This window comes from Onychostruthus taczanowskii, unplaced genomic scaffold (assembly GCF_017590055.1).
Source record: "Onychostruthus taczanowskii isolate IOZ18803 unplaced genomic scaffold, ASM1759005v1 scaffold118, whole genome shotgun sequence".
NCBI lineage: Eukaryota > Metazoa > Chordata > Aves > Passeriformes > Passeridae > Onychostruthus > Onychostruthus taczanowskii.
Genome location: NW_024498329.1, coordinates 1285178 through 1312445, shown reverse-complemented (window position 1 = coordinate 1312445; position 27268 = coordinate 1285178). Strand labels below are relative to the sequence as shown.

Sequence of the window (27268 nt, the reverse complement as noted above, 5' to 3'; positions counted from 1 at the left end):
GCTATATTGTCAGATAAAACAAGAAGAGCAGAGATTTTATTCAGGTAATAAAATCTGGACTGTCACTCTTTGAGGATCAGGAGGGACACTTTTTTCCCTATGTCATTCTCCTCCAAGGCCAAAAACTCCATAATCAGACTTCAATTTCCATGTTTCACAGCCTTCCCTGCTGAAGGAAGAGATGGCTCAGGGTAGTCTCATTCAGAAGTTATAAAAGGATCATTGTACTGCAGCCTGTCTTGGGAACTGTTCTAAGAAAAGCTGATCTAAATACCCAGGGTTTTAGATGGGCAGTTTTCCCACCAAGATCGGAACTGAAGTGTAAATTTTCAACAAGTAACTTAACAGGAGGAAAAAAGTAGTCAAGAACCCCTTAAAAGACACATTTGCAGTTTTCAGCTGATCTTTTACAATACAATCCTAAACTTATGAACCATTTCCATGTGAATACTGTGTTATAAAAGTACATTTGTTATTCAAATATTTTATACCAAGTTTGAAGTTATACACAACATAGAACACATTACACATTTTGTGTTTTTTTAACAGCCAGTTTATTCCTTCCACCATGTAAAATAGGAAGTTCTGACATGGTACAAGCTCAGATATGAAAAATTACTTTAAATAGACAAACAAATAACAATTTTTTATCCCCATGTATAATCAATCTGGCTGAAACTGCTGGACCTCTGGGATACATGAAGGATCAAGGGAAATCAAGAGAAATACACAAATCCTACAGCTTAAAGCTAATATAATTTGTGAAACCTCTCTATTCACTACCTGACCTGCAAGTATTCTAGTGACTGCCAGAAAGGATTTGAGAATGTAAATGAATTCAGATGTTTATGGAAGAACAGCTCTGAGAGTCATATAAAATGCAAAAGACCCAAGGTCACCTTTCAGACAGATAAACAGACAGGCTGATTGTGGAATGGCCCTGCTGCATGATCTGAGAAACTCCAAGTGATATTCCATAGATATGCCCTGCGAAGCAAGAAGTAAACCAGTAATTTAACTTCTGCTTGAAAATTAATCAGATTTAACTCACAAAACAGGGTCTTGATTATATGCCAGATGCTGCAAAACATCACTCTGCCCTAATGACGAGAGAAGGAATTCAGCTCTCTGCTGGAGGCATTCCTGTCAGTCATCATCCAAGATTCCACAGCTATGACGCCGTCACATTCTGCTGTCAACAGAAATACATCATTCCTCCTCTCACCCACTATTTCTCACTTTTCTTCAAGATGTCTGTGGCCCTGAAAGATTAACTTCATATTAGTAAGAGCTGGAGCTGAATACACACTGTTTAGAGTCTGCAAACTTGGTATCTGTGCCAAACTTCTCCTTGGGCCAATGAACAGATTAAACAAAGGTACAGAATTTTGGAATTTCAAGTGAACCTGAAAGCCTCAACCAGCCTAAACACACAGTGATTCTTCTAATAAAACACACAAACTAGCTCCTGTGGCTTGTCTTGCCACAGCTGGGGGAGGAAAAGGGTTTTCTGCTATATTACCAGTTTTCCACAATAAACAAATAATTTTACCCTCTCTAACAGAAAAGACAATAAATAGAGGAAATAATTTTAAATTAGCCAAAACACACAAAAATATTTCAATTAATGGAAACTTCTACTTTTTCCACTGCAGGAAAAGGGAACAATTATTAATTACAATAAAACATACTGCTCTTCGCATCAGTAAACTCCTACAGTGTGGACCAGAGAAATAAGATATCCTCCTAAGAATGCCTCCAAGAGCTGACATGGAGGGAGTGGTGCACCAGGACACATACAAAACAAGCTTCATAACAATACTGACGCTTCTAAAACTGATTACGATGCACCAAAATGAAAGCGTGTGGAGGGTGTAATCAGGAGGAAGCATCACTACAGAAACATTGCCCAGGCATGCAGGATTGGAAAGTCAAAACTCAGAATTGAAATTGGTGAGTAATGTGAAAAGTCACAAGAAGGGCTTTTACAGGTACAGTGGCAACCAGAGGGAAAACCAGTGATATTATGGGCAACTCACTGACACAAGACATGCAAAGGACTGATGCTCTCAGGGCCTTCTCCACCGAGGTATTTACTGGCAAGGTCAGGCTTCCTGAGCTTGCATGCCTAGTGGAAGGCGAGATGTTTTACCTACAGCAGCAGAACATCAAAGTAGGGAGCACTTACATAAACAGGACACATACAAAAGAGCTGATGGGACCAGATGGGGTCCTTCACAGTGGACACTGAGAAACCAGGTCAAAGCCATCCCAAAGCTTCTCTCTGTCATCTTCAAGAAAGCACAGCAACCTGGTAAGGTCCCCATCACGAGAAAAAAAAGTAAATGCCACACCTATCTTCAAAGAGCAGAAGAAAGAGGATGCAAAAAACCAAGGGCCAATCAGCCTCACCTCAGTCCATGGAAATGCTATAGAAAAAACTCTTCCTAGAAATCATTTTGAGCTATAAAATGGTGACTGAATCCAGCCAGAATGGCCACCCTTGACTTGGCCCTGTAAATATAACCCACCTGCCTTCCAAGATGAGTTGACTAGCTCTGACAAAGTGAGAGCAGCAGCACATTGCTTACTCTACCTTTAACAAGGTCTTTGACAACTTCTACATAGCCCAGCATCCTTGGAAGGTTTGAACCAGCTGCAATTGGATGAACAGGTAGACAAAATATTGACTGGACAAGTAGTCTTTAAGAACAGTGGTCAACAATTCTAAGTCTTGGTAGCAGTCAATTCCAAGTGACATTCTTCAGGGGTTACTTGTGAGAATGACACTGAACAATGATGGCACTGTTGTCCTGGACAATAGAATGCACCCTCACCAGCTTCAATGAGCAAACCTGAGGAAGTGATCAACAGGACAAAAGGCAGGGAGGCCATCTGGATGGACCTCAGCACACTGGAAGAATGGGCTGACGCAACCTGAAAGGTCGAAAAGGGTGAAGCCAAGTCTTGCACTCTGGGGAGGACAGCCCCATAGCACAGCATGGGCTGGATGGCAGCTGGCTCAGCAGGAAAACCCCCATGGTTCTGCTGGACAGGCTGGCTGCCAGTCAATTGTGTGCCCCAGTGGAGATGAAGGCTAACTGCACTCCTGGCTGCACGGGCAAGATTAAGCCAGCAGACCAAGGAAAGGGATTATTTCCCCCTACTCAGTGTCCCTGAGGTTGCCCCTGAAACAGTGTGCAAGAGAGAGATCCTGACAAGCAAACTGGCACAAGCCCAAAAATGGGACTCCCACCCAGTCAGGGGTCTGGAGCACACCACATACAAGAATCCCTGCAGGAACTGTGTTTCTCCAGTCTGGAGAAGATAAAAAATGCATCTACCTGCAGTTTGTCAAAGATTGAAGCAGGTACTATGAGGAAAACAGATTCTTCTCAGAGGCACACAGCAGAAGGACAAGAGGCAACTGACATGAGCTGGCAGCAAGGAAAATTCTTGCTGGATCAAGAATTTCACAATATAGGTGACTCAGCCTATGAAGAGGTACTGAGAAGCTGTACAATTTCCCTGGAGGTTTTCAAAACTCAGCTGAACAAAGCCACAAGGATTCCTACGACCAGAAAGATGTCCCAGTTGCCCTCCAGTGCTCTTTTCTGACATAAATTATTTTGTTGATTCCATCAGTATAAAACCAGCATGGATGAATTCTAACTTCACACTGGTTTTAAGTCAATATAATGCCTGCTGCCAACAGTAAAGGTACTCTGGATTTACATATGCATTAGAAAACTCCAAATCTGGCCTGGTTCCACAGGAATGAGCTTCTATACATTGGTAGAAAGCAATGGGGGAAAAATTCCAGAACAACCTGTGGTCCTCATTAGATAAATTTACTCCTGAGATTGCAGAATGTATCAATTATAAAGCAAGGAAGTCAGTTCTGAACAACTAGAAGATATCAGAATCTCCTCCTTTTCTCTTTACATACAATGTAGACCTCCTGCAACCAGTCACTGAACTTCCTTCTCATGAAAGATCTTTTGGGAGGAGTTTTTGAAATTCAGCCCTCACTTCACCACTCAAAGTCTCCATAGCAGTGTTATGTTTCCAAGTTAAACACTGCTTCCAATTTAAATGGATAACAAGTAGTGCCACAGATTCCCAAAGTCAAATAGAAGACAAAGACTAACAAATTGTAAGCTCCTGATTCATCAACTAGAAACATATCTAAATACCAATAAAGGAACTGCTTAATTAAAATGGATAAGGCGTGGCCTGTGTTTGCAGGACAATTATGATGGAACAGCTGGAATGGCTTCTATCCTTAGCTGTTCACCTCACCTTCGTGGCACAGGCTGTGGTCACCCTTGCAGGAGTGGCTGAATGACATGTGCATTCCTGCTGGAGCACTGCTTTACAGCCCAGCTTACTTCAGCAACCTCTGGGAGAGAAGCAGGTAGGGAGCTGACAGCATTAACCACTGTCCCAGATAAATTCTTAGGAAAATAGGTCAGAGCCTTCACAAGCACACAAGCACTCTGCAGAATCAGTCTCGCTGACAATCTACATAGAGATTGTGTAGCTCAATCAGTGCAGTAAGATACTCTGTAAATTTGAAAGCAGGAGTTTGCCTTTATTCATCTACATTTATTTCCTACTCACTGAAAGCATACACCTAGCAGTTCACTTCTTGGAAAGAACCCTACTGTATATCAAAGACCTGCCAATTGAAAAGTAACTATATATCCATACAGATAAATATTTATACACATGTATAAAGTCTGCATGCAAGATTCCTACATAGATCAGATAGCTACATGCTCACTGCTTCAGTTTTCTCCTAGAACAATATTTTGTTTTAATGAGCACATTTAGATACCAGCAGCAGCCTCTCCAAGGCAAGAGGGAACTCTCTTAGGGCTGCAAACCTTCCAAAGAACCTCAGAAAGCTCTGCTAGCAAACCTCCTTTAAGCCACATGGTAGCACATTCAGGCAAGCCATTCAGCACTGCAGTTGGATTAAATAACACCAGTGAGCACATGCTCTGATGCAACACAGAATTGACCAAAGCACAGGTATTCTTTAAAGCCTCCAGTCATTACACTGCACACCAAATCCTCCCCAGGTGACAGCTGGTGAGTAGGCTGTGATGCCAAAGGTAACACAACAATTTGCATGATTCTCAATAGGATCAAGCTATTTTTAATTTTTATCTAGTCATCATTTCAAATACAGACAAAGACTGCCAGAAACATATGCAAATTTGCAGGCAACTCCTGAAAAATTTTCAGCTGCCCTGACTCACTTCAGTTTTAATTTTGTCTTCCATTAACTGAGCCTTAAGAAATTGTCAGTCAAAACCTGCTAGAATAGACACAAAAATTACATTAAAAAAAAAAATCTAAGAAGAGGTCAAATTTCCAAGGATCATCAAAGATCTTCCAAGGATCATCTTACCTGATGGCTCTATGCCTTCACCCTGGGGCTCCTCCAAACGAGGCAGCAGATCCCTGCAGACAGTCTCTGCATCTGTAAAGGTTCTAAAAGCAAACAGAACTACTAAGATGTTATCCAGGAGCACTAGCAGGATCTACTACAATCAACGTACAAATATGCAAAATAGATATCAAAAGGTAAACAAAAACACAGCTTGCAAGCACTTTGAAATACAAGCAGGTGGAATTAGAAAGTTCAGAGCTATCAAATATATTTTGACTCTTGCAAACTCCACTATGACCTAGTGAAATGGAAATGCCTCGCCCTAAGAATGACATTCTTCATTTCATGCTTTTGGTTAAAATATCATGGAATATACCAGATGAAGACACTAACTTTGAACTTCCACGAAGAGGCCATGAACCATACAAGTATGAAGAAAGAGTTATCAATCTTAACCCTGATCATACTGACACTGGTACTATAACAACACCTTGTAAATTGTCACTGTTGATACCTGTTGAAGCTCTGAAGTCAGGGTTTGTTTTTTTTTAAGCCAGAAGGAGAAGGCAATTTAGATAATAATAATAATAATAATAATAATGATAATAATTTCAATAAATTCACCAACACAACAAATTATCATTAAGACATGAATGAAATTAACTTTTCCTAAAAGTAAACAGACCAAGTTTAAAGTACAAATACAAACTCCAACCCAAGAAGTCTTTAAGTTGACAGACTGATAAGAATTCCATGTGCAAAATATCTAAACAATAAGCATTTATTTTATAAGCATTTATTTATTCAGAAATTACTGAATATAGCAATGCACTACAGATTATGCAAGAATAGCAGCATAAAGATTTTTTAATTTAGCTAATTTCATTTCATAGAACAAATGGTGGGAATCAGAAGTCTTCAGAGGCTAAGAGGAAGCTAGGATTTCCTTCATTATTTTTCCATACATACAATAGAAGAGTCCTGAGTGAAGCCCAGGAAGTCCTTGCCCTCCACAGTGTAATAAATTAACTCAAAATGTAGAAAGTTGAAACAATGCACTTTGCAGCTTTCAAATAAATAACAACCTCAAAAGCAGTTTTTACACAGCGGTGACAGGGAGCAAACAGCAGGAGCAAACACTACATCAGGCACTATTTCCCATTTCATATTAACAACCACACTTGTAAAATACCTATATATGTGGGACACTCCTAGAATTTATTATTATTAGTCACAAAAGTCTTGACCAAGCTGTATCTCCTTTACAATAATGCAGCAGACCGTGTAACTCTTCAACTCTCAGAAGTGACAACCACAGTTGTTTCAGTTCTTTTCCTGCCTCACTCTTCCCCACAGGTCCCCTCAGAGCAGGGCACAGGTCACAAAAGCAGCTGAAGGAAAACAGGGAGCCATCACTAATCTTGCTTGTGAGGATATTTCTTCTCTTGTAATGGCATAAAACATGAAAGGGCTTGTCTGATAAGCAAAATGAGTATCTGGAAATAGTCACTGGCTTGGAGAAGGCAGATGCTGATGAGAAACTGAGTAATTTAAATAAGGAAGGGGATTATCCCACGTTTTGGAAGGTAAGCCTGTGTTTGATATGTCAAAGAAATGGCGACTTAAGGAAGTGGGATTGCAAAAACAGAATGAAAGACCAGGAAGACCTATTTGAGAATAAAACCAAAAATCCCCATTTGAAATAACTTAAGAACATATGTTTGTCTGCCATCTCAAGACACTTGATATGATTCTTGATTCTTTTCCTATTTTAAAGAAAAACTATATTTGATGTTTAACAATCCAGTGGAACTTTTTCCTTTAAATATCTTGTGAATAATAAAACTTTTTATTATTTTACAAAATAAATAACCCGAAGTCTTGGTCCAAAGATAACAGAAACTTTTTTGATGAAAACGAAGAGCAGAAAAGCCTTCTGAATAAAACAGCTCTGATTAGTAATGTATCAGAAGAGCCTCATTTGATGATACTCAAAACTTTAATAAACATAATTAATGACTTTTCCCAGATTATTATCTCTTTAGCTTGCTTTATTCTTATCTGTTACAGGATACCGGTTCAGTTCACATTATGTTCTCTTTATAGAAAAACAGCCAACCAACATTTAAACTTACAGACTTCCTCTGATAATGCTTCAATGTGCAAAAATTCCACAAAGATCCCTACACATTCAGTATCTTTGTAAGTGTTACAGTTGGTAACACTCCATGCAACATAGTTCTTAGCTGTCCCCATGAATCAGGCAGCTCATTTGAGAGTGAGTTTTTTTTGCCCTGAAAAGTACAATTAAGAAACTTTCTCTTCCAACAACAATTTCTGTGCCTATTCAAACCATCGCTTCTGAGTGAAAGAATATGGCTTTGATGACTCGACTTTAACCTTTTATTAAGTAAATATCCAAGAATGGTTATAGCATCTGGAATTGTTCAATGCTGAACTGAGCAGAATTTGGTGGGGCTGCCCGATCAAGAGCTTATTGAGCACAAATTGCAGCAAGGAGAAAAGGCACTGCAGAACCACGGCATGGTGCCAAGATGTCCCAGCAAAACCAAAATGTGTTGGAGATCTGGACTTTGGCTCTTAAATTTTTTATAAAGACTGAGGTTCTGCATAAATTATTCAGTGTTATTAGTGCAGGGCCAGCATCTTCCAAAATCCAACTACCAGTTTAAAGGTGGGCTTTCGGCATCCGATTTCTGCTAATCTTATTCCAAAGATAATAAGCAAAAACCTCTACAAATCACACAGAGTGAGAATTTAACAGCAAAGGTCACTTGAACAAGTCAATTAGGAGAAACAGAAAAAGCTCCAAAAGGGTGACCAGCTAGAACTAACCAAAGCATATTTCTGTATAACTCCATTAGCTTGGGTGATTTTTGAATGACAGTATTTCCTGATGTAATCTGGACTTTAATTTCAAGGTACCGCTCTAGCAAACATGACTTCATCTGCTGCCTGAATTCAACATGCTGCTCTCACCTGAGATGAAAGCACAGCTCAGGCTGGCTGGCTTACCCAGAGGTCTGGGGCCAAGCCCAACACTGCCCACCCACCCGCAGCTCCCACCACTCCCCTGTGTCCCTTGGATGCTATTCCATACTGAAGCTATTCTCACACTCCAGACCAACCTGAAAAGCAAGAATATGAGCATTCTCTATTAGCAAAGGGATTAACAAAGGGAGAGCTTCCTTTCCCTCCGTGTTTCCATGACTGTAACAGCTCCAGTGACATTTATCTCTACAACCCAGGAAGCAATGTGTGTGTGAGGTAAAGCAATGACTGATGGGACTGACAGCCCTTCCTGCTGGGTGTGAGTCACCAGAGGAGAAGCATCCAATCTGGATTTGCTGTCATAGCAATTACTGGTTTTACCTGAGTGTATTTGATAGCAACCACTGAATACAGTATCACTTCTTATTGTAACTACAGAAACTAAATGCCACAGCTAAATCTCTCCACTTTTATAATTACAAAATGAGTGCTCTTTTGCTAACTGCATATTAGAAAAACTGTTTGTTCTCTTACCATAATGATGCTTAGTGATTAATGGCACTACTTACTGTGATACTCATTTCCCTAATTTTTTGTTGTTGTTTTAAGGGACTTTGCAATTAGCCTTTCCCTTCCACAGGCTCTGTTTCCTGTTCTGGAAATTAGAATTTCTGCTTACACATCACACTCTAGGCCAGATACAGTCAGATATTTGCTGTCCTCTAAATTGTTTCCTCATAGCAAAATCTGGTGAAAATACAAACAATAAAATCGAAGAGAATCTACAAAGTCAGTCTTTAATATAATAATAAAGCATTTTCTTCTTTGGAAAAAACACTTTACAGAAATTCACACTTGAATAAGCCTTACAGAATGCACTGAGTGTCCTGTATAATTAGTTGTAGCTTTTCTCTCAAATTTAAGAACTATGAAATTTATGTTCCAGGATACATTTTGGCCTTGTTTCTGCAGAGTGATTTCTATTATCATAAACTGCACCAAGAGAATATGAACTGTTATACAGCCATCATATTATTATGAAATTTAAGGGGAACCTGTTCATTAAACAGATTACATATGGTAACAAATAAAAAGACATGTCATTCTTTTGGTATTCCTATTCCTTATCCTGTTCCTGTTGTTCAGCTCCTGTAATCTTGTCAATGTTGTTCTTACCAGTCAGCTCTCTACAGGGATTATCAAAAATTTAAAAGATCAACCTTTCTAGAGAGAGAGAAGCTTTCTATGAAGTTGCAGAAATAAGCCATTTAACAAATAATTACATACATAAATTGTTAATACATTATTCAGGACAAAGTATTCCTTTAGACATCAGAATATTTACTCATAACCCTCTATGCACATATAGCAAGCCAATGGACTTTTACATTTGGAAATCACATTCACAACTGCTCACAAAGAAGACTCAAACATTTTTTTGCCATGAAACCAGTGGGTAGTTCAGACCACACATTCACTTGGAGCCATATTCTGAGCTTCCAGACCTGTGCTGTCAGATTCACAATGAAGATACCATCTCCTCCTCCCTTTCTTGGTATTCCTGTTGCAGAGGCTTCTTCATAACACAGTTTCTCTGCTCCCACCCTGCTCCTGGGTACTGTTGTACCACATGTGAGATCACCATACAGCAATATATGTTTACTAATTAATTATTTTTATTCTGGTTTAATGGATGAGACATAGTCACTGTTGAAGATGCTGCATTCATTATTGGATAAGCTGAGGTTGTGATGTGATGCCTATGTTTAGAAGAACAGTATGTTCTAGGTGCAAAGCTCTGGCTGTGGTCAACCATGTTACTGCAGTTCAGGTCTACTTAACTTCCACAGCTTTTATTATAAAACTTGCACCATTTTTCTGCTTTTGTCCTTTCAAAGTAAATTATCCTGCAGACTGTCTGCAACAGAGAACACAGCCAATAGGGAGGGAATGCTCAGTTACAGTGTCTGCGGAGTGCATATACTTTCTCTGTCCCTTACATGATTTTTTCCAAAAAGCAATTCTGTTCAGCTTCTCCTGGGGATGCTCTGACAGCACTGCTTCCAGACTCAGTGGCTCTCAGTGCTGTTCTGCCCTCACTGTGATGATCCAAAGCAGTGCAGCTCCTTGCTCTGCCTTGCTGCTCCTCCAAGCGTATCACCTACAAGCTCACCCACCACCAGAGACTATATTCATGTGCCAGTGGGCATGTTACTTCACACTTCTTACAACAAAGTCCCCACCTTTTAATTAAACTCCTTTCTCTCTTGCCTTGCCCAAAGAAATATTTTGTAAGACACAGGTGTTTATCTTTGGGACCAACGTGTGCAGATCCCCATTTGCGTAAGTATTTTTTTCCTCAAACACTTCTTTGTTGAACTGGTTTTCCTAACTATTAAGTAGTAATCCTATTTAATAAACACAAAAAAAAAAAAAGGCAGAAGTGGAAAATAAGCCTTTTTCCAAGACAGAACTTCTTCATAAATTTTGATTTTATCTTTCACTGCTTGCTTCTCTTGAGGACAACTTAGTGAATTCCATCTCTAAACTCCCACAGCTTGGTGGCTTGATTATTTAAGGAATCAGTTTCAAAGTGGATGATAAAACATCCTTCTTCCAATCAAGTGTCCATCTTGTGCTTTTCAGTCTTGGTGACAAATGTCCTAAATACTGATCTCTGTTCCAACACTGAGGAATTCTCCCCTCCAAGCTTTTGCATGTTCTCCAGGCCACCCCAGCTATATACACCAGCTATATACATCCCAGCTATATACATTCCACCAGCCTTATTCTGCACTAGAGTTACTTTGGGGAGTGTTTTGGGTCTACATCTGCACATTCTTAAAAGCTTTTCATTGGGTGTTAGACATTTTCAACAGCTCACTGGAGCATTCGAATTCAAGATGGAACCATTAAGTATTCATCTGCCAACTCTTCTGGCAGCAAAAAGCAATGGCTTAAGTTACCTATGGGTAACCTCTGAAAACTGTAATGATTCTGGTATTTTGCCTAGAGACTTCAGAAACTAAATATCTTTATCTGGGTCCCCCATTCATGAGAAATCCTTTCCCAAATCCCCATGTATCCTAGAAGAGACCAAAATACCAAATCCAGTATTTTAAAACGGAACTCTAGGGACAGAATGTAGAAATGAGCACAAGACAGTGAATTCAGAATCACAGATCTGACTCAGAATTCTAGACAAAGACAATAAAGTCACTCTGACTTGAATCAACATAGCACCACAGCTTTGAGAGATCAGCAGCTAAAGAGACTGGCACAGAAACAGCCAAGAAAATACTGGATCTCCAGACCCTGAGGTGCTGCCAACTGTTACCCAAGATGTTCTAAAGATGTTTTCTCATTTTTTGTGACATAAGGGAAAAAAACCCCACAGTAAGGACACACCACATTAGTTCTTTAAACCCTCATTTTCTGTAATGTAGCATTTTTCCTATAGTGAGTAGAGAGTCACAGGAAGTCCCCATGACCCTTTACAGGACACTGCTGTCTATTATGACTGGTCATCTTATTTACTAATTACTCCCCTATTCAAATGAGGGCAATATTATAATACATTTCTTATTAATTCTATTTAAAAGTTCCCCTTTGCCCTTGAAGAACAGGTTAGATTTAGCTGTTAATTGGTTTCCATACCCTCATGAGACTTAAAAACAAGGCCATAGATCAGCCCAGATATGTTCCTATTGCAAAAAGGCTCAGATGATTCAACAATTGCTTTGATTTTCACAGTGCACAAGGAGCCAGTCAAATTACTCACACAACTTCTTCTCTCACAAAGATATATTTAAAAGCCAAACAAATGCTGAATAAAGAACAAAATACTAGTGATAAAGTTAACAGCTGAGATCTGTTTGACCATATAACACAGCTGGCACACAACTCCTAGTAAAACCTATTTATTTGCAAAAAACAGAACTGAAGCATTTTATTCTTGTTAAGAATAAATATCCTCAAAAATCAGGTCATTTATTTTGGTGAGCAGAGCAGTTTTAGGGATAGCTGAAAACTTCACGGCTGAATGGGAAAAAATAAACAATGTAACGAGCCTTTTTTATTCACCCCTAAAAAGGCTCTATTCAGCAGTTGGGAGCATACTACAACCCTGCCCTGACCTTGGTACAGATTTTCTGGCTGTCCTCCCCTGCACAGCAAAAACCCAGACCTGAAGCAGAAATCTCCCACTATCTGTCTCTGTATGGCTATTTGCAGTGAATGTAGCAAAGTTAGGTCACACAGAACTCATTATTTCATCTCTGCCTCATTTTTTAGGTCACACTGATTCAATTTCAGCCTTATAAAAGATCTTTCTTTCCTATTTCCATTTGATACATTTTTCTTTCTAGTCTAGTCCTTTCTACTAGGAATCCTACTTCCAGCATACTAAAAAAGGGACAGAAGTTTGCTATCTAATTTCAAACCACACCAGGTAAACAACAGCACTTAACGTGGCAACATGCACTGGCATCTTCAAAAACAAACAAACCACAGAAGTCTACCTCAAAGACTCTGAATGCATCAAAAGTATTTTGAGTTCTGTGGTCTGATATTCTTTCATCAGAAAAAATTCAGAAAAAACACAAATGCTAAACATATTTCTAACACAGGAAGGTTAAACTTCCTGCTTGCAGTGGATGCACACCACTGTACTTTTAAATTCTCCTTTAGCTCTTTTCTTTAACAAAGAAAACTCCAATTTTTTTTTTTTATTAAGTATGTCACAAATAGAAGCATGCATGGACTAAAATAGAGGCATTATTGCTAGCTTAGCAAAATCCTAACTTTCATGAGACAGAGTGTACATATACCTATAAGGACCACAAGTCAAATAGTGGTTTATGATCTTTGGACAGGTTAAACCAAAAAATGACAATTCTACTTCTAACTACATTGGGATTCCAGAAGCAACAACAATACATTCAAAAGTTTTCAAAGATTTCTTAAACTTGTTCCTGTTCTGAAAACCTTAAGTCTTTGGATTGCTCCTCATGATTCTTATCCAGGATTACAAAGCCCAGAACAGAAGAAACCATTATGGCAGAAATTATCCCAAACAATCCTTTACCTGAATGGATCAAACAAATCTTCCAAGAGACATAGCATGCAAGTTATTCCCTAAACAAATGTGAAGTTAGATTTAACTTAACAGAAAACTAATTCAGTCTCTGGAAACGGATATTAGTACTTAGCAATACTGACAAACATCTAACAATCAGAAGCTAAAGTATTTCCCATGAGATGTCTTGTTCTAATCTTAAGTACTTCCAAAAACTCCACAGATGGGGAGATTTCTCTCTTAGAAGATACCATTCCAGTGATAGATCAACAGGTAGAAGAAACAACATGCTCTTTTTGTGCTGCCTAGGACAGAAAGGAGACACCACCCAGGATTATTTTACCTGTAAAAGGTAACATAAACATCAAAAGACACTCTTCTAAAATTCACTTCCCCGCTCCCACCTCTAAAAGATAGGTTACCTGGTTAAGTTCTGTTGCCTGTGACAGGAAGAAGATGGTCTGTCACAAAGATCAATTATTACCTGAGGATTACTCCCCCAAATCCGGAAGAGAAGAGGCTAAATACCCTCTGTGCTATAAAATAAACATTATACAGGTGTATCCTGTATGCCAATAAGATACAAGCAACACATTCCCTACTCAATGATGCTATGAAGTTTAAAGGCAAAGTAGGATTTAGCATAGGAGAATAAACCTATTTATAATCTTTGTTAACAATTTTCTCTTATTCTAGCCTCAAAAGATACACCTTATTCTTCATTAGATAGTAGAGACACCAGGAAAAATTCTTGTGGATCTGCACAGCAGTACAAGAGAAACTTAAGCTGGGAAAAATTGGTATATGAGTTTGTTAAAATAAATGTTCAAGCTACTTTACCCATTTTCACAGCTTCCTGAAACCTTCCTTGCATTTTCAGTCTGCAATTGTTTCGTGAGAGTCTCTCCACTGTTAGGCATGCTGACAAACCCTGCAAAGCTGGTCACAAATATGCTGAAGAACTGTGCAGATCAGGCATAAATGAGCTACTTGGAGAACCAAAGAAACCAACAGTAACTGGTTATTTGTTAGAAAAAACAACACGTAATACAAGAGGAGGAGACTACTGCTACAAAAGCTATTTCTTTCTCATTTTAACATGCTTGAAATGTCGCAGTGCCTGTGAGCTGCTTACTGTTAAACTTTCTTTTTAATTCACTTTTCTTTAATTATCCATGAGAAGAATTTTAATGAGTTCGCAATGCTTTAAGATGCAAATCTTTTCTTTTGCCAAGATTTCCACAAATTAATTCACACAAGTTGAAGCAATTCTAATTTTACTAAGTCTAGTTCTGAAAAAGAACATTCAATGAAGCTATTTTCTTAAAGAAAACACAGATTAATTACATTAGGAAATGCCTTAAAGTCAACTCTACCTATGAAACCCAGCACTGCAACAGCTAAGCACCTCCTCCAGCACCACAGCTACAGCAGCACTGCCTGCACCTCACCACAGCAGGCCTATGGTATAATGTGGAAGTTTCTACACATGACTGAGCAAATTACTTCCCAGGATGTAAGAGAGTCCAGTTCAGCTACTTCTATACTGGTAAACTAAACAAAATCCAGAGAATGGCTCAAGCCACCCACTGCAAGCACCTTCCCTGGCATGGTTCTGTATGAACTGGCACTTGCCTGGGACAACACAGGGCAGAGGCTGTCACGGGAGATGATATTAATGACTACCCTGTCATGCAAGCCATGCTGTGCCATGGCCTTCAGAGCCAGAGAACATAATCTGCTTTACTTAATGGTACAAAGACTGCCATAGTGATTAGGAATATCTAAGATAACAAGTATTAACTTTGTAGAAAGTGTGGGTTTTATTCCAGAGCGCCTTGCACCATATCCAAACATATAATTGTAGACAATGCAATTTGAAATGAAAGAAAACTCTGAAGTGAGATGCTAAGGGATCTATTCTCAACACCAGAAACTTGATTTGAAAATATCTGAACACAAAATGGGGATATTTCAATGGTAAAAATGTGTCATCATATGCAGCAAAACTCTTATTTGTCAGGATTGATTTAGCTCTTTCATTTTGGGATAATTCTCCAAATGCTTTGTTCCAATTCTCTGCAGAAAGCCACAAGGTCTCTTCCTTGCAACCAACTTTCCAGTAACATAATAAAGAAAACTCTGCTGCAAGAAAACTCTTCTTTTTGTTCTTCAGGTCATCTAAAGTGTTTTAGATGCTATATGAAGGAGTTGCATCTTGGGTGTTTAGTGGCTGGCTAACTGGCTGGTCTCCTGGAAGGAAATGGCTGCTCACTAAGTCTTGTACTTTCAGTGAATAAACAGATAACCTCAAATTTATGTGTCTTCTGTATACACTGTGTTTATGAAGGATTTCTTTGTTTTGTTTCTTCTATAATTTTCCTTAAACTTGCTGATGGTTAGCAAATCATTTTGACACAATCAAGCATTCTCCAGTGGCAGATCACTCCTCCAGTAACAAGGGCAGCTTGTTACTGCCAAAAGGGAAGCCAGGCTGTGAAGTAAGGGGAATTTATCAGTGGGAATTGGTGGAGAAGAGTTGCTTTGGACTCTCTATTGTGTGACTGTAACGAAGAACTCACATCATTGTGATAAACTGTGTTTCCTGCAACTGTCAGCTACGGTCTTGTCACTTCAACAACAGGCTCATGAATGTCAAGCTGCAACAGCTGGACACAGAATTTGCCTTTATAGTTCTACACAGAACCTGCCTTTGCAGTTCTGGTACCTTTCTAGGTTGTCTTCAAGTTTCAATAATAAATCCTAACAAATGAGGCCAGCAACTTACATGGAGTTCAGCAGAAAAAACCATCTTACATGTTGCACCTTACAAGATGCTACAATCCTTTTCTTTTATGCCTAAATCTACCTGCATGCAAGTTGCACAAGACTGCACTAGACCCAGACAGAATATTTGTGATGGGATAGGCTGCTTTTTGCAGGGGATAAGATTTCTAGGTGTTGACAGGCTCACTAAGCAATAAAAGCATATAAAAGCCAAATAAAGCTCACATACTGTTCACATCCTTTGCTCTGCAATTAGGACTGGTATCTTTCAGAAATTTGCAACTGGTACCTCAGAGTTGAAGGCACTGTCAATACAATTTGCAGTCACAAGATCCCAAATAGAAATATCAGAGAGGCCAAACCAAAAGCACGTTGTTACTAGGTCAGTGACCAACAGCACGGCAAGGCAGACCAGCCTTGGTGTGGGTGGAGCACGCCTGGGACATGATGTTTCAGCTGTAATTCACAGTAAGACTATGAAAACGTGAAACTACCCAGGGCTGTGTACTCCCCCATCTATTTACTTGTAAGGCAAGAGAGTGAATGTTTTACCATAAAACTTGTATTTACTTAAAGTTAACAGAGGTGTGGACTAATTCTGGATGCTCCTCGCTAGTCATCCCAGTTAGTTTAAGCAAATGTATGACAAGGCCCCTTTTTTTAGTCATATCACTGGTAACAAATAGTGTCAAACAATACTTTTTGGTACAGACATTAAACTGGTAGTCCTACTGTTCCTCCCATCTTCCAGCACTGAATCCAAACCAAATCAAAAAAAGCCTTACCTCACAACCACTACCAGCAGAACATGTCATAACCTTTATTCAAAGCCAGTTTCAAAGCCTTTGTTACATTTATTTACATAAATTGCACTTCTATTATATTTTTGTTATTTCATATCAGTTTTCTTGGAGCCTGTAATCTTTTCAACTTGCTACTAATTGCAGCTCTCTGCCTGCTATGGTCTGTTAACTACATTTGCTGTGATTATCTACAGCTCTTTTTCCTACTTTCTCATAAAATTAAAATGTCACTCAGTGTCTAAAACATTTTAGCTAAAGTTAAAAAAATAATTAAACTACACAGATCTACTAAGTGAGAGTAGTTTTCAGGGCTTATGCAAAATTCTAATTCCAAACATGTCTTCAATGTGGCAAACAGTGGCAAAACCTCCATTAAATCTTACTAAACAAGTGAGTCTCAACACACACCTTAAGGATCAACCAATTTATGCTACCTTGGGCCAAGGAGATGATGCTGAGGGCAGATTACAGAATGGAAAGCTCCAGGCAAGCAACAACTTTTTAAACTCACATATGCTTTTTATACTAATTTACTTCTAATGCAGGAATTCAGATTAGACAAACCTGTGACTGCTAGTTACTCACTACACACTACCCTAAAATAGCTCAAAACAAAGGCTATCATTTACATTTTTCCAGGAGATCTTTTACTTTTCATCTATAGCAAAAAGATTCTTCCAACAGTTAGTTTCTGTAGAAAATACCCTTTTTGTATAATAATTATGGGCCCAGGGCCATTAAAGGTTCATTAAATGAAACTGTCACACTTTATTGTTTAACATACATTTTTAATAAGGCTAAAAATCATAGCTTAAAAATATTATTTAAAGGATATTTTCCTAAGAAATTTGTAGAAATTGTGCTAACTTTTGAGACCTGGATGCTTGAAAGAATCCAGCTCAGCACAAAGGAAAGTCTGCTGTGATTCTAATTTCACCTTATAGAGGAAATACTGAAGCTGTTTAAGCAAATTTAGTGTGGCTGAAAACACACAGTCCCTTAGATTCCTGACTTTTTTTTTTCCCACAGTGTTTGTAATAAACAGGGTTTTTTTGATACTTTCAGAAATCAAGGGTGCTGCAAGAAGCTGCAGTTCAGCAGATTGCTCTCTTAACTGTCTCCAGGATCCTTCTTTCAACAAGGATAAATAGCAATACAGCCAGATAAAAGAAATGCAAACAAACAGATTCCAGCAGTGCTTTATATAATGGGACTAAAAGATAAATGCATAATTCTTGTAATAAAGATACTGCACGGTCCCAAGGTCAGCAGGTGCAGTTTTAACTCCTGTTTTGTGCTAGCCTGTTTCAGAACCAGAGTCCTCTGGTGGCTAAATGAAACAGGCTCCAGATTAATTACTCCCCATTCCCAGTCCATTCCTGCCTCCCTGCAGAGAACAGAAATTCTCCGCTTGTTTTCCTGTTGACACCCACACGCAAATTTGATACTGGCCAAAAAAAAGGCAACAATGTGATTCATGTTACATGTGGCAGGAGGGAAGAAAGGGAAAGAACTGCGAAAGAAATTAGCTGTTCATCTGGCTGCTGATTAGCAACAACCACAAACTTTAGGAGGCAAGGTGTGCACCACAAGAAACAGAGTTAGGCATACACACCCTTGATCACCAGGCTGGTTGAGTTAAGGAACCACGACTGTAATTGCTGAGAAATATTTCTGCATGTATAGAGGCTGTTTCACATTTACTACTGATCATGACAAAACCATCTGCTGAGGATTCTAACTCTGCTCCATAAATACATAAATAAAGTGTTGATAAATGGGAAGTGTCTTGCTTCAGACAGCTGTAGGACTGCATTCCCCTCAGGTATGAGAATGACTGCATCACTCAGACAACAGTGACGTAGGACATGCACATGATGGTGCAAAGAATATCCACTGAGTGGTATCTCTCCTGTTTTTATAATCTCAAACACCAACCCTTACTACTTTTCCCACTAATTCTTTGAAAAAATAATGATTTGATTGTACCAACTGGAACCAAAGATGGAGAAAACAAATACTGCATATGAATGTAAACATAACCTGATAAGGCTCCCTTATAAAACAAAAGTAAATTATGTAGGAGCCTCAATCCTCTTAACTAAAGATCCAAACCAACCAAGTTTTTTGGCTGTTATTGCAAGTAACAAATGTTAACAGTAAGAAACCACCCATCAGTGTGAGTTCTTATTACATTTACACACACCCACATGAGGTATCTACACATACCTACATGAGGATTTCTACTCACAGAAATGATACAGTTTTTATGACATACTAAAAAGGGATCTCTAAAATTCATTATGTGCTTAGAAAGCTTCTCATCTACTAAAGCATTCAGTTACTACAAAGCTATAAACCAAGTTATTGTTTCTTCTTAAAAGGAAATATTATGTTCAGAACAACAGATTATAGCTAATTTATCTTTAAGGTAGAGACCATTATGAGAATAGACCTTTTCTTTGCCTTAAAAAGGAGATATTTAGTTCTTGGTCTGCAAGTTTACAGAGTAACTTACCATAAATATCTCCAGAGAAGAGTTCCTGTATTTACTTGTCAATATAATTTCACAATTGCAAAACACAAATTTACATGTTCAGCTGCTGATAATTATGCCTGGAGAAAATAATAGTTACCAACACTGATTTCTTTCTTGTGGTTTTGAACTGTTCCTTTCATTGGCATTTTCTGTTGATTTCCTGTAATTAGCTCCCCCTTCAGTAAATTTACATGCTGAATATAAGTAGATTGTATTAATTCAATCTTCTAATAGCATTTACCTGAAATACAGTAGGAAGTTCATTATAGTGTCACCAGAGCTCTAAATGATGACCAATTTTCATTTGGATCTCTCCCCCTTTTTCTTTTTCCCCATTTCCCACTATTAGACAACACAACAGGACCCTCTCCTTCAGTCATCCAGACTCTTTACCTGGGCTGTGGTTGGCAGGGCAGAGCACTGGAACCTTTGGGTTATCATAATCACAGGAGATGTTCTGCTTTCATAAAACTATTCCCAGGAATAAGGAACTGTTCCTGGAATAAAAAGGCAGTCTGTAAACATTCCTACTCAACTCAAGTTTGAGCAAAATCTCTTCTCAGTTCATGCAGCTTTTCTGTATTTTTCACTTGAGATTTTTCAGTATTAAGTTGCCATCTTTTAGGAAAATAGGCTATTGCTCAGATCCACACAAGTACCAGTTATCTCCTTTCCCCCAAGCAGTAAATAATGATTTGAGGACTTTTGGTTTCCTGGAGGTGAAAACTAGCCCAGCTTCCAAGTCTGCTCCGGGCAGGCCGGCCTGAGGAAAAGGCATATATCAGATATGGAGCGGGGGTACAACATTAGCCCAATTAACTGAAAAGGCCCAAAACACTGAGGAACGAGGCATGAGGGAAGCCATCTAAGCAGAACAAGACCTACCACACAGCGTGGGGCAGGCTGCAGCAGGGTGCTCGCCAGCCTCTCCCAGAGGCGAATTAAAGGATTTCACAGCGCCGGCCATGAGGGGCCGCAGGCGGGACCCCTCAGCCCTGCCGGGCTATTTCAGGTTTGGCTAAAGCTGACACAGGGAGAAGCTTTCTAAATTAGACTCAACAGACTGTGTCTACAATACAAAGACATAAAATATGGGGTAGTTTTTAATGTATTTTTAGCCCCATAGAACAGTCACATTTTTACCATAATGGAAAGGGCACCTAAAGCTTCCATATAATAAAATAATTATTTTGGAACTTTTATTGAAAAATAGTATTACATAGAAATCTAAAAGCAACAAAGAAGAGAAAAGAAAAGACGTGCATTACCACATTAGCATAGATAATAATTTACAGCTCCCATCCAATGGCAGCTCCTCGGTACTCCATTGCCCGAGTCCAGTTTGTGTGAGCTGTACTCAGGGAGCGCCAGGCACGGCCCCGGGGAGCCCCAGCCGTACAGGCAGAGCGCAGAAAGGCAGCGAGGGCGCCCGGCGCTACCGCCCCAAATCAAACACGGAGCCCGGAGCCGGGCCCGGCCCGAAGCTCCTCCCCCCGCGCGCGCCGCCGGTGACGTCACGCAGCGCCGTTCTAGACCGTTCCAGCCCCGTGACGTCACGCGCGGCGTCATTCCAGAAGATTCGGCCGGGGCCCCTATAAAGCCCGCGGAAGAGGCGGGGCTGCTGGGATCGGTGAGCGGGCGGCGGTAGTGGCGGTGTTTTGTGCAGCGGAGCGGCCGCAGTGGTGAGCGCGGCCCGCGGGCCTTCGGCGCGGTGCTGGGCGGGATAAGCCGAGGGTAACCCGAGGGTAACGTGCCGCGTCCTCCCACAGGCACCACCATGGTGAAGGAGACGGAGTACTACGACATCTTGCAGGTGAAGCCCAATGCCTCCTCCGAGGAGATCAAGCGCGCCTACCGCAAGCTGGCGCTGAAGTACCACCCCGACAAGAACCCCAGCGAGGGCGAGCGGGTACGCGGGGCCGGGGCCGGGCCGAGGCTTGTGGGCTGCCCATCGTGAGGCGGCCGCGCTCCAGGCGGCACCTAGGGCCCCTGCGCGGGGCAGGCCCCGTCCGGCCCTCCGGGGCTGAGCCGGGCTCGCCGCGGGAGCCGCCGGGCTGCGGAACGGGCCGCCCCGCAGAGAGAACCGGAGGCTGGCGCAGGGCCGCCCGCGGGAGCACCGCGGGTCCCCCACAGACAGGCCGTGGTTACATCCGGCGGGCGCTCGGTCCTAGCTCAGGTTCTGCTTTGCCCTTCCTGGAGCGCAGTGCTGCTATGCGAAGGCTCCCCTGCTTCCAGGTCTCTGTTCAGATCCGTGAGTCTGGCAGCAGGCCTGACGGCCCAGCTGTGGCAAAGGGGATGCAGCATTTCTTTTTTTTTGGATGCGGGTGGAAGATCGTCCTTAGAGGTGCTGGTTAAAACAGACAAAGCTGGAAGGATTTCTAGTGTGCCTGTGGCCACTGTGCTGTGTCAGACGTTGAGAAAGCTGGTAGTGGATCCAGCTGCCAGCACTGTTGTGCTGGATGGATTTGTGCTCCTGAACAGGATGGGGTTTCTTCAGAGAAAAATGTTAATGCAGATGTCCAAGGTAACTATACCTGGGAAATCACTGGGCTGTACATGGGTGGACTGCTTACAAGAGAACTATTTTACGTGCTGTCAGCACAGACCTGCTCAGCTGCCTGGGTTGGCTTGGATGATAAGTGAGCACCACGATTATAGAACTAGGAAAAATATGAATGATGGGATTGTTTATCTAAAAGCTGGTCTACTAATACATTAATATAGGAATAGAAGGTCCATACGTACCTTACATTAGTCTCTGGAATACTAATTTACAGAACTCAAACAGTAGCCTAGTCAAAGGCAACCTTTTCTGCTCTTATTTTTTTAGTCAACCTTTTTTGCTTTTATTTTGGGCCTGCTTTTTTTTGCTTACAACACTTTACATGGCCGTGAGTAAATGAAACTTAAAATCGAAGTGGTCCTTCCAGTAATAGCAAATTATTGGAAGCTTTTCAGAGCTATTTAAGAAAATAATTGTTTTGATTTGTATCTAAGTCCTTGTGTTTGTGATGAGTAAGCAACACCAGTGTCTTGTCACATCAATCTCTGCTATAGCTGGATGTACCAGCTCAGCAGGCATGGAGGGTCCCTGTGTAGCTCTAGGCTGACTAGCTCTGCTGTGGCCGTGAGCAGTTGGGCACCTGCAGGATTTCAGGGATGGTACCATATTTCTTTCTAAATGGATTTGTTAGAGGTTATAATGGTTGTTGTGACTACTACAATCAGCAAAATGTAGTTGGTATATATTTGTAAGGTGGATGTGACTGAATTAAGCCCACTTAAAACATGGGAGGAGGGGGGAGAGGGAGGAAAGGGGTGGTTTTCCTGGACGAAACTGTACTATTATAGTCTGTTACCCAGGGAGTTTCCTTTTGGAAACAAATGCTACAAGAGGGTGTTGTAGTGGCTTGATCTGTAGATGGAGTTGTATATGAGAGGGCTACTTTTCCTCTTGGTCATAGTTGTTCAGAGCTTCTTTTTTCTTTTTAGTTTAAACTTATATCCCAGGCATATGAAGTTCTGTCGGACCCAAAGAAAAGGGACCTCTATGACCAGGGTGGGGAGCAGGCTATTAAAGAAGGAGGCCTGAGTGGCGGCAGCTTCTCTTCACCCATGGACATCTTTGACATGTTCTTTGGTGGTGGAGGCCGAATGAATAGAGAGAGAAGAGGTACACAGTTCTAAACAAGTTCTAGAAACTCTAACCATGCACTTAAGCATAAAACACCTGTGCTATGGTACTGCTGTTCTGCTGAGTGCACATAGCGTGGCTATTACTTGTTGCAACAATAGAATAAGTAAACTATGATTTTTCTAGTTACTCTAGCATTAATAAAGTAGACAACATGGCTTAGCCATAGCCATCTTTCTGCTAAATTCCATTTATTTTTTGTTGAAGGGGGAATGGGTAGTCTGTAGGGGAGGGGGAAACATCAGTAAGTCACCAGTTGATTTAGACCTCTTTAAGTTACCTTTTTTCCAAATCTGTGCCTCACTTGCTCATATGCTTTTGGGCAACTTGCTTCAAAGGACACCATCAACTTAAACTTCAGTAATTTTAAATCCTATTAAAATATTCGGGAGAGATGACATGAAACTGAGTGCAGTGTGCTGCCAAAAGCACGATATGATTCTTTTCCATGTCCAATGCCTGTTGAAGGAGCAAGTAGTAACTTGCTGTAAAATCACTGAAATTATGCTATGAAGTGGCATGGAAATTCAGAGGCAGGCATAAATTGCAACTTCGAAATTGACCGATCTGAAGCTGGTAGTGTCCTTGCATCTTGCTGTTTCAGTTAAGCTTATAAAATTAGGAGTAGGAGCAGGGATAAGGTGGCTTTAATGATGCTTTGCACAATTACAGCTCAACTTTCATGTTCAGAAATAAATGAGTGGAGCTTAGTGGAAGCTGATGGAATTGCACATGCTTTTAAGGGGGCTGAGTTGTGTTCAAAGTTTGGAATGAACTCTGCATTTCGTCAATGAGACTGTGCATGAACATTTGTCTTCACAAGAGCTGAACAATTATTAATATTTCCCTTTTGTTTTTCTAAAGGCAAAAATGTGGTGCACCAGTTAGGTGTATCTCTTGAAGATCTATATAATGGAATTACAAGGAAACTGGCACTGCAAAAGAATGTTATTTGTGCAAAGTGTGAAGGTAAAAAAACAAGCAGTGGTTGCAAAACCCTCTTTGAGTTGTGTGGATTGTCTGAGGCTGAGAAAAAAGTCTGAAGGCTTTCTTACTTTTCTCTGTCTTCATTCTTTGCCTGATCCCTGAAAGTCTGCCAGGGTATTTAATTCTTACTTAGGCTTCTCCAAAAGCAAGTCTCTCAATGACAGTGTTACAAAGTGATTGTTCTAATTGCAAACTGAAACTGTTGAGTTGCAGTTAGGGGGACCTAAATTAACATTTTTTTCACCCAGAACTTGCATGTAAACGTTTATTCCATAAAACTTCTTCAATTGCTGTGGGTGGAAGACTAGCTTGTGTTATGCTACTAATTATACAGTTATTAAGTACTCCCTAGACTGGTTCTCTTTTGAGGTAAATTTTAATAGGATCTTATATCTTAGTACTCTGTTAAATATTTAGTAAGCAGATTTTTTTCTCAAGTATTAATGGAATGTTTATGTCTTGAATTTGGTATGCTGACAGTTCCTTGGAAACCAGGAGTTACTGGTGGGTGGGGCAGAGGCTAATACAATAAGCAGTATAAACATTTTATTTGTAGAAGCCTCCAGCTTGTGGGGTATGTTTTGTGATGGCAGCTAAATTCCATTACTGAACTACCCTCAAGTTACCCCAAGTATGCTCTTGAAGTCAGTGAGTTCCAGCCTGACTACTCTAATTTTTTTAGACTAAGATGCAATTTAACTCTTTTGTCAAAGGTTATGGCGGAAAGAGAGGGGCAGTAGAAAAATGTCCCGTGTGTAAAGGAAGAGGGATGCAAGTTATAGTTCAGCAGATTGGACCTGGCATGGTGCAGCAAATCCAGACTGTGTGCCCAGAATGCAAAGGCCAAGGTGAAAGAATAAATCCGAAAGACAGATGTGACAACTGCAATGGCTGTAAGGTTGTAAGAGAGAAAAAGATCATAGAAGTTCATGTTGATAAAGGTAAGAACTGTGTATTTATACTGGTTCCCAAATAATAGTCAATACTAGTCTATAGTTCTGCAGAGAATAAATGGGTTTCTTTTCTTCAGGTATGAAAGATGGTCAGAAGATAGTATTTCATGGAGAAGGTGACCAGGAGCCTGATTTGGAGCCTGGTGATGTTATAATTGTCCTTGATCAAAAGGATCACAGTGTCTTTCAGAGACGAGGGCATGACTTAATCACAAAAATGAGAATTCAACTCTCAGAGGCCTTATGTGGTTTCAGAAAGACAATTGAAACTCTGGACAACAGAGTTCTTGTCATATCTACTAGGCCAGGTAGGTCATTAAGAGTACTAATACTGTGTAAACTGCTTGTCTGTTTAATTGTACCTAGACTGGACTTTTTGGGGAAGATTGTTCTATTTGTTTGGAGTTTTTTTTTTTCCTAACCAGATGAATGCAACAACAGGTTCATGAGGCAGTCACTCAATTTAGTTGGTTCTTTGTTGTTGTTACTCTTCCTAAAACATGCAGAGTTATACCTAAAGCTGTCAAATACTTCCTAATAAACCTCACCCCCAGTTGGTGGATAGCTTAAAGAGGAAAGAATCTTAATTCTACTAAATTCTGTTCAGCCTGAAGCCTGTGCCAAGAAAAGCTGCTATCTCTTATAGCAGGGGAAATTGTCTAAATGGCCTTAGTTGTGTACAGCTTGGGTTTAGGTCTTTCTTGTGGATTGGTTACAATCTCCCTGGGGTGCCATGAGAACACAAGTGCAGCCCTGCCTCGTGTGGCTGTGAAATGCCTGTCCTGTCACAGCAGCCCACTTACAGCTCTTGCCTCCGTAGGTGAAGTGATAAAACATGGTGACCTAAAGTGTATCTACAACGAAGGGATGCCTGTCTACAAATCTCCAATGGACAAAGGCAGCCTGATCATACAGTTTTTGGTAAGCTGCATGCTTTTCTGTAGTCAATATACTCATGTTTGCACATGAATAAATACTAATTTAAAAAAAATATTTGTAGGTCCAGTTTCCAGAGCACTACTGGCTCCCAAGGGAGAAACTGTCTCTGCTGGAGGCTCTGCTTCCTTCACGAGAAGATGTAATGGTTACAGATGAGATGGATCAGGTAGACCTTGAAGACTTTGATCCGAATGAGCAAACCTACCGTAACAGCGCAGGAGAAGCATATGAAGAGGATGAGGAGGGTCCAAGAACAGGAGTACAATGTCAGGCATCTTAAAGCAAGGTGGAGCAGATGTCATCTAAGATGTAAATTTTCACAATGAAAACTGCATGGCTGTAATAGCCACTGCTTGTGGGTTTTGTGTTCAGCAAATTGAGTTGCTGCGCTGTCAGTATCACCTTTTTGTAACTAATTTATATTGTGTTCTTGTAGTCTTTCTATATAAGGCAAATGTCATACAGCTGAGAACCAACTGGGTTGGTATGCATTTTCCTTGCTGTGAAGGTTCTCAATTTATTCACCTGTGCTATTTCTATAAGACTTTGGCAATATCGATAGAGGCTAAGTGGAGTGTCTTATGTAAATACTTTCATACTGGAAGATGAATTTCATAGAATAAAACATAGCAGAATAACTTCTAATAAATAGTACTTCACCTTTTTTGTGCTTCTCTTGTACTTGCCAAGCCATTTTGGAACCCCCTTAATTTAAACAAGTTCTTCTAAGCTCATACTTCTGTCATCTAGTCTAGATTATTTGTGTTAGCTGCACCACTCACACCTGCCTCATTCTGTATTTCGGAAGCATTTTGTGCATGCCCTTCTCTCTGCCTCATAGCCCCCTCTTCCTGTGTTTTGTGGGTTTACAGTAGCATTCCTTCACCTGCTTCTGTGTGTGTGACCTAAGGTTACAAGCTGTCCTCTAATGTGTTACATACAAGCAAATACTTGCAAATAAAAGTTTGACCTTTCAGAAGCTCAAGCTTTGTATTGCAGCCTTCCCTAGAAAGGGTTTTTACTTCCTCCTAGGCATTGTATACTTGTGCCTTAACTAAAATGAATAAACCAAAAGC

The 27268-nt window shown here is 40.3% G+C and overlaps 2 protein-coding genes across 12 annotated transcripts in view; one reads left to right on the top strand and one right to left on the bottom strand.

The window, feature by feature from the left end:
• The window catches only part of ACSBG1 (acyl-CoA synthetase bubblegum family member 1), a 40580-nt gene extending 19493 nt beyond the window's left edge, over window positions 1-21087 (bottom strand). Inside the window, exons 1-5 of one of the 4 annotated variants that reach the window (XM_041427699.1) lie at window positions 20888-21086; window positions 20013-20116; window positions 6594-6792; window positions 5420-5502; window positions 1052-1262 (exon numbers count right to left, since the gene is read on the bottom strand). The gene's annotated coding sequence lies outside the window, so the exon portion shown is untranslated. Of the gene's footprint in view, window positions 1-1051; window positions 1263-5419; window positions 5503-6593; window positions 6793-20012; window positions 20117-20887 lie in introns of all 4 variants that reach the window. The other 3 variants (XM_041427701.1, XM_041427698.1, XM_041427700.1) reach the window with 3 other exon arrangements.
• Window positions 21088-21161: 74 nt separating this feature from the next.
• Window positions 21162-27177, top strand: DNAJA4 (DnaJ heat shock protein family (Hsp40) member A4). Of its 8 annotated transcripts, none has more exons than XM_041427707.1 (8): window positions 21162-21301; window positions 21389-21432; window positions 23112-23292; window positions 24178-24282; window positions 25014-25241; window positions 25331-25561; window positions 26074-26174; window positions 26254-27177. In XM_041427707.1, the coding sequence occupies exons 2-8, from the start codon at window positions 21397-21399 to the stop codon at window positions 26470-26472; spliced, it is 1101 nt and encodes a 366-aa protein (XP_041283641.1). In that variant the 5' UTR covers window positions 21162-21301; window positions 21389-21396; the 3' UTR covers window positions 26473-27177. The 8 variants fall into 8 exon arrangements, with proteins under 8 accessions (XP_041283641.1, XP_041283638.1, XP_041283642.1 ...); XM_041427704.1 differs by having other exon boundaries at window positions 21389-21528; XM_041427708.1 differs by lacking the exon at window positions 21162-21301 and having other exon boundaries at window positions 21307-21432.
• The last annotated feature ends 91 nt before the right edge of the window (window positions 27178-27268 follow it).

What these genes read in the sequence shown, in the direction of transcription:
- DNAJA4 (XM_041427704.1), top strand. Translation starts at nt 21,397, where the DNA reads ATGGTGAAGGAGACGGAGTACTACGACATCTTGCAGGTGAAGCCCAAT. An exon ending in ACCCCAGCGAGGGCGAGCGG is followed by an intron (nt 21,529 to 23,111) that starts GTACGCGGGGCC and finishes TTTTCTTTTTAG; the next exon opens with TTTAAACTTATATCCCAGGC. An exon ending in AATGAATAGAGAGAGAAGAG is followed by an intron (nt 23,293 to 24,177) that starts GTACACAGTTCT and finishes GTTTTTCTAAAG; the next exon opens with GCAAAAATGTGGTGCACCAG.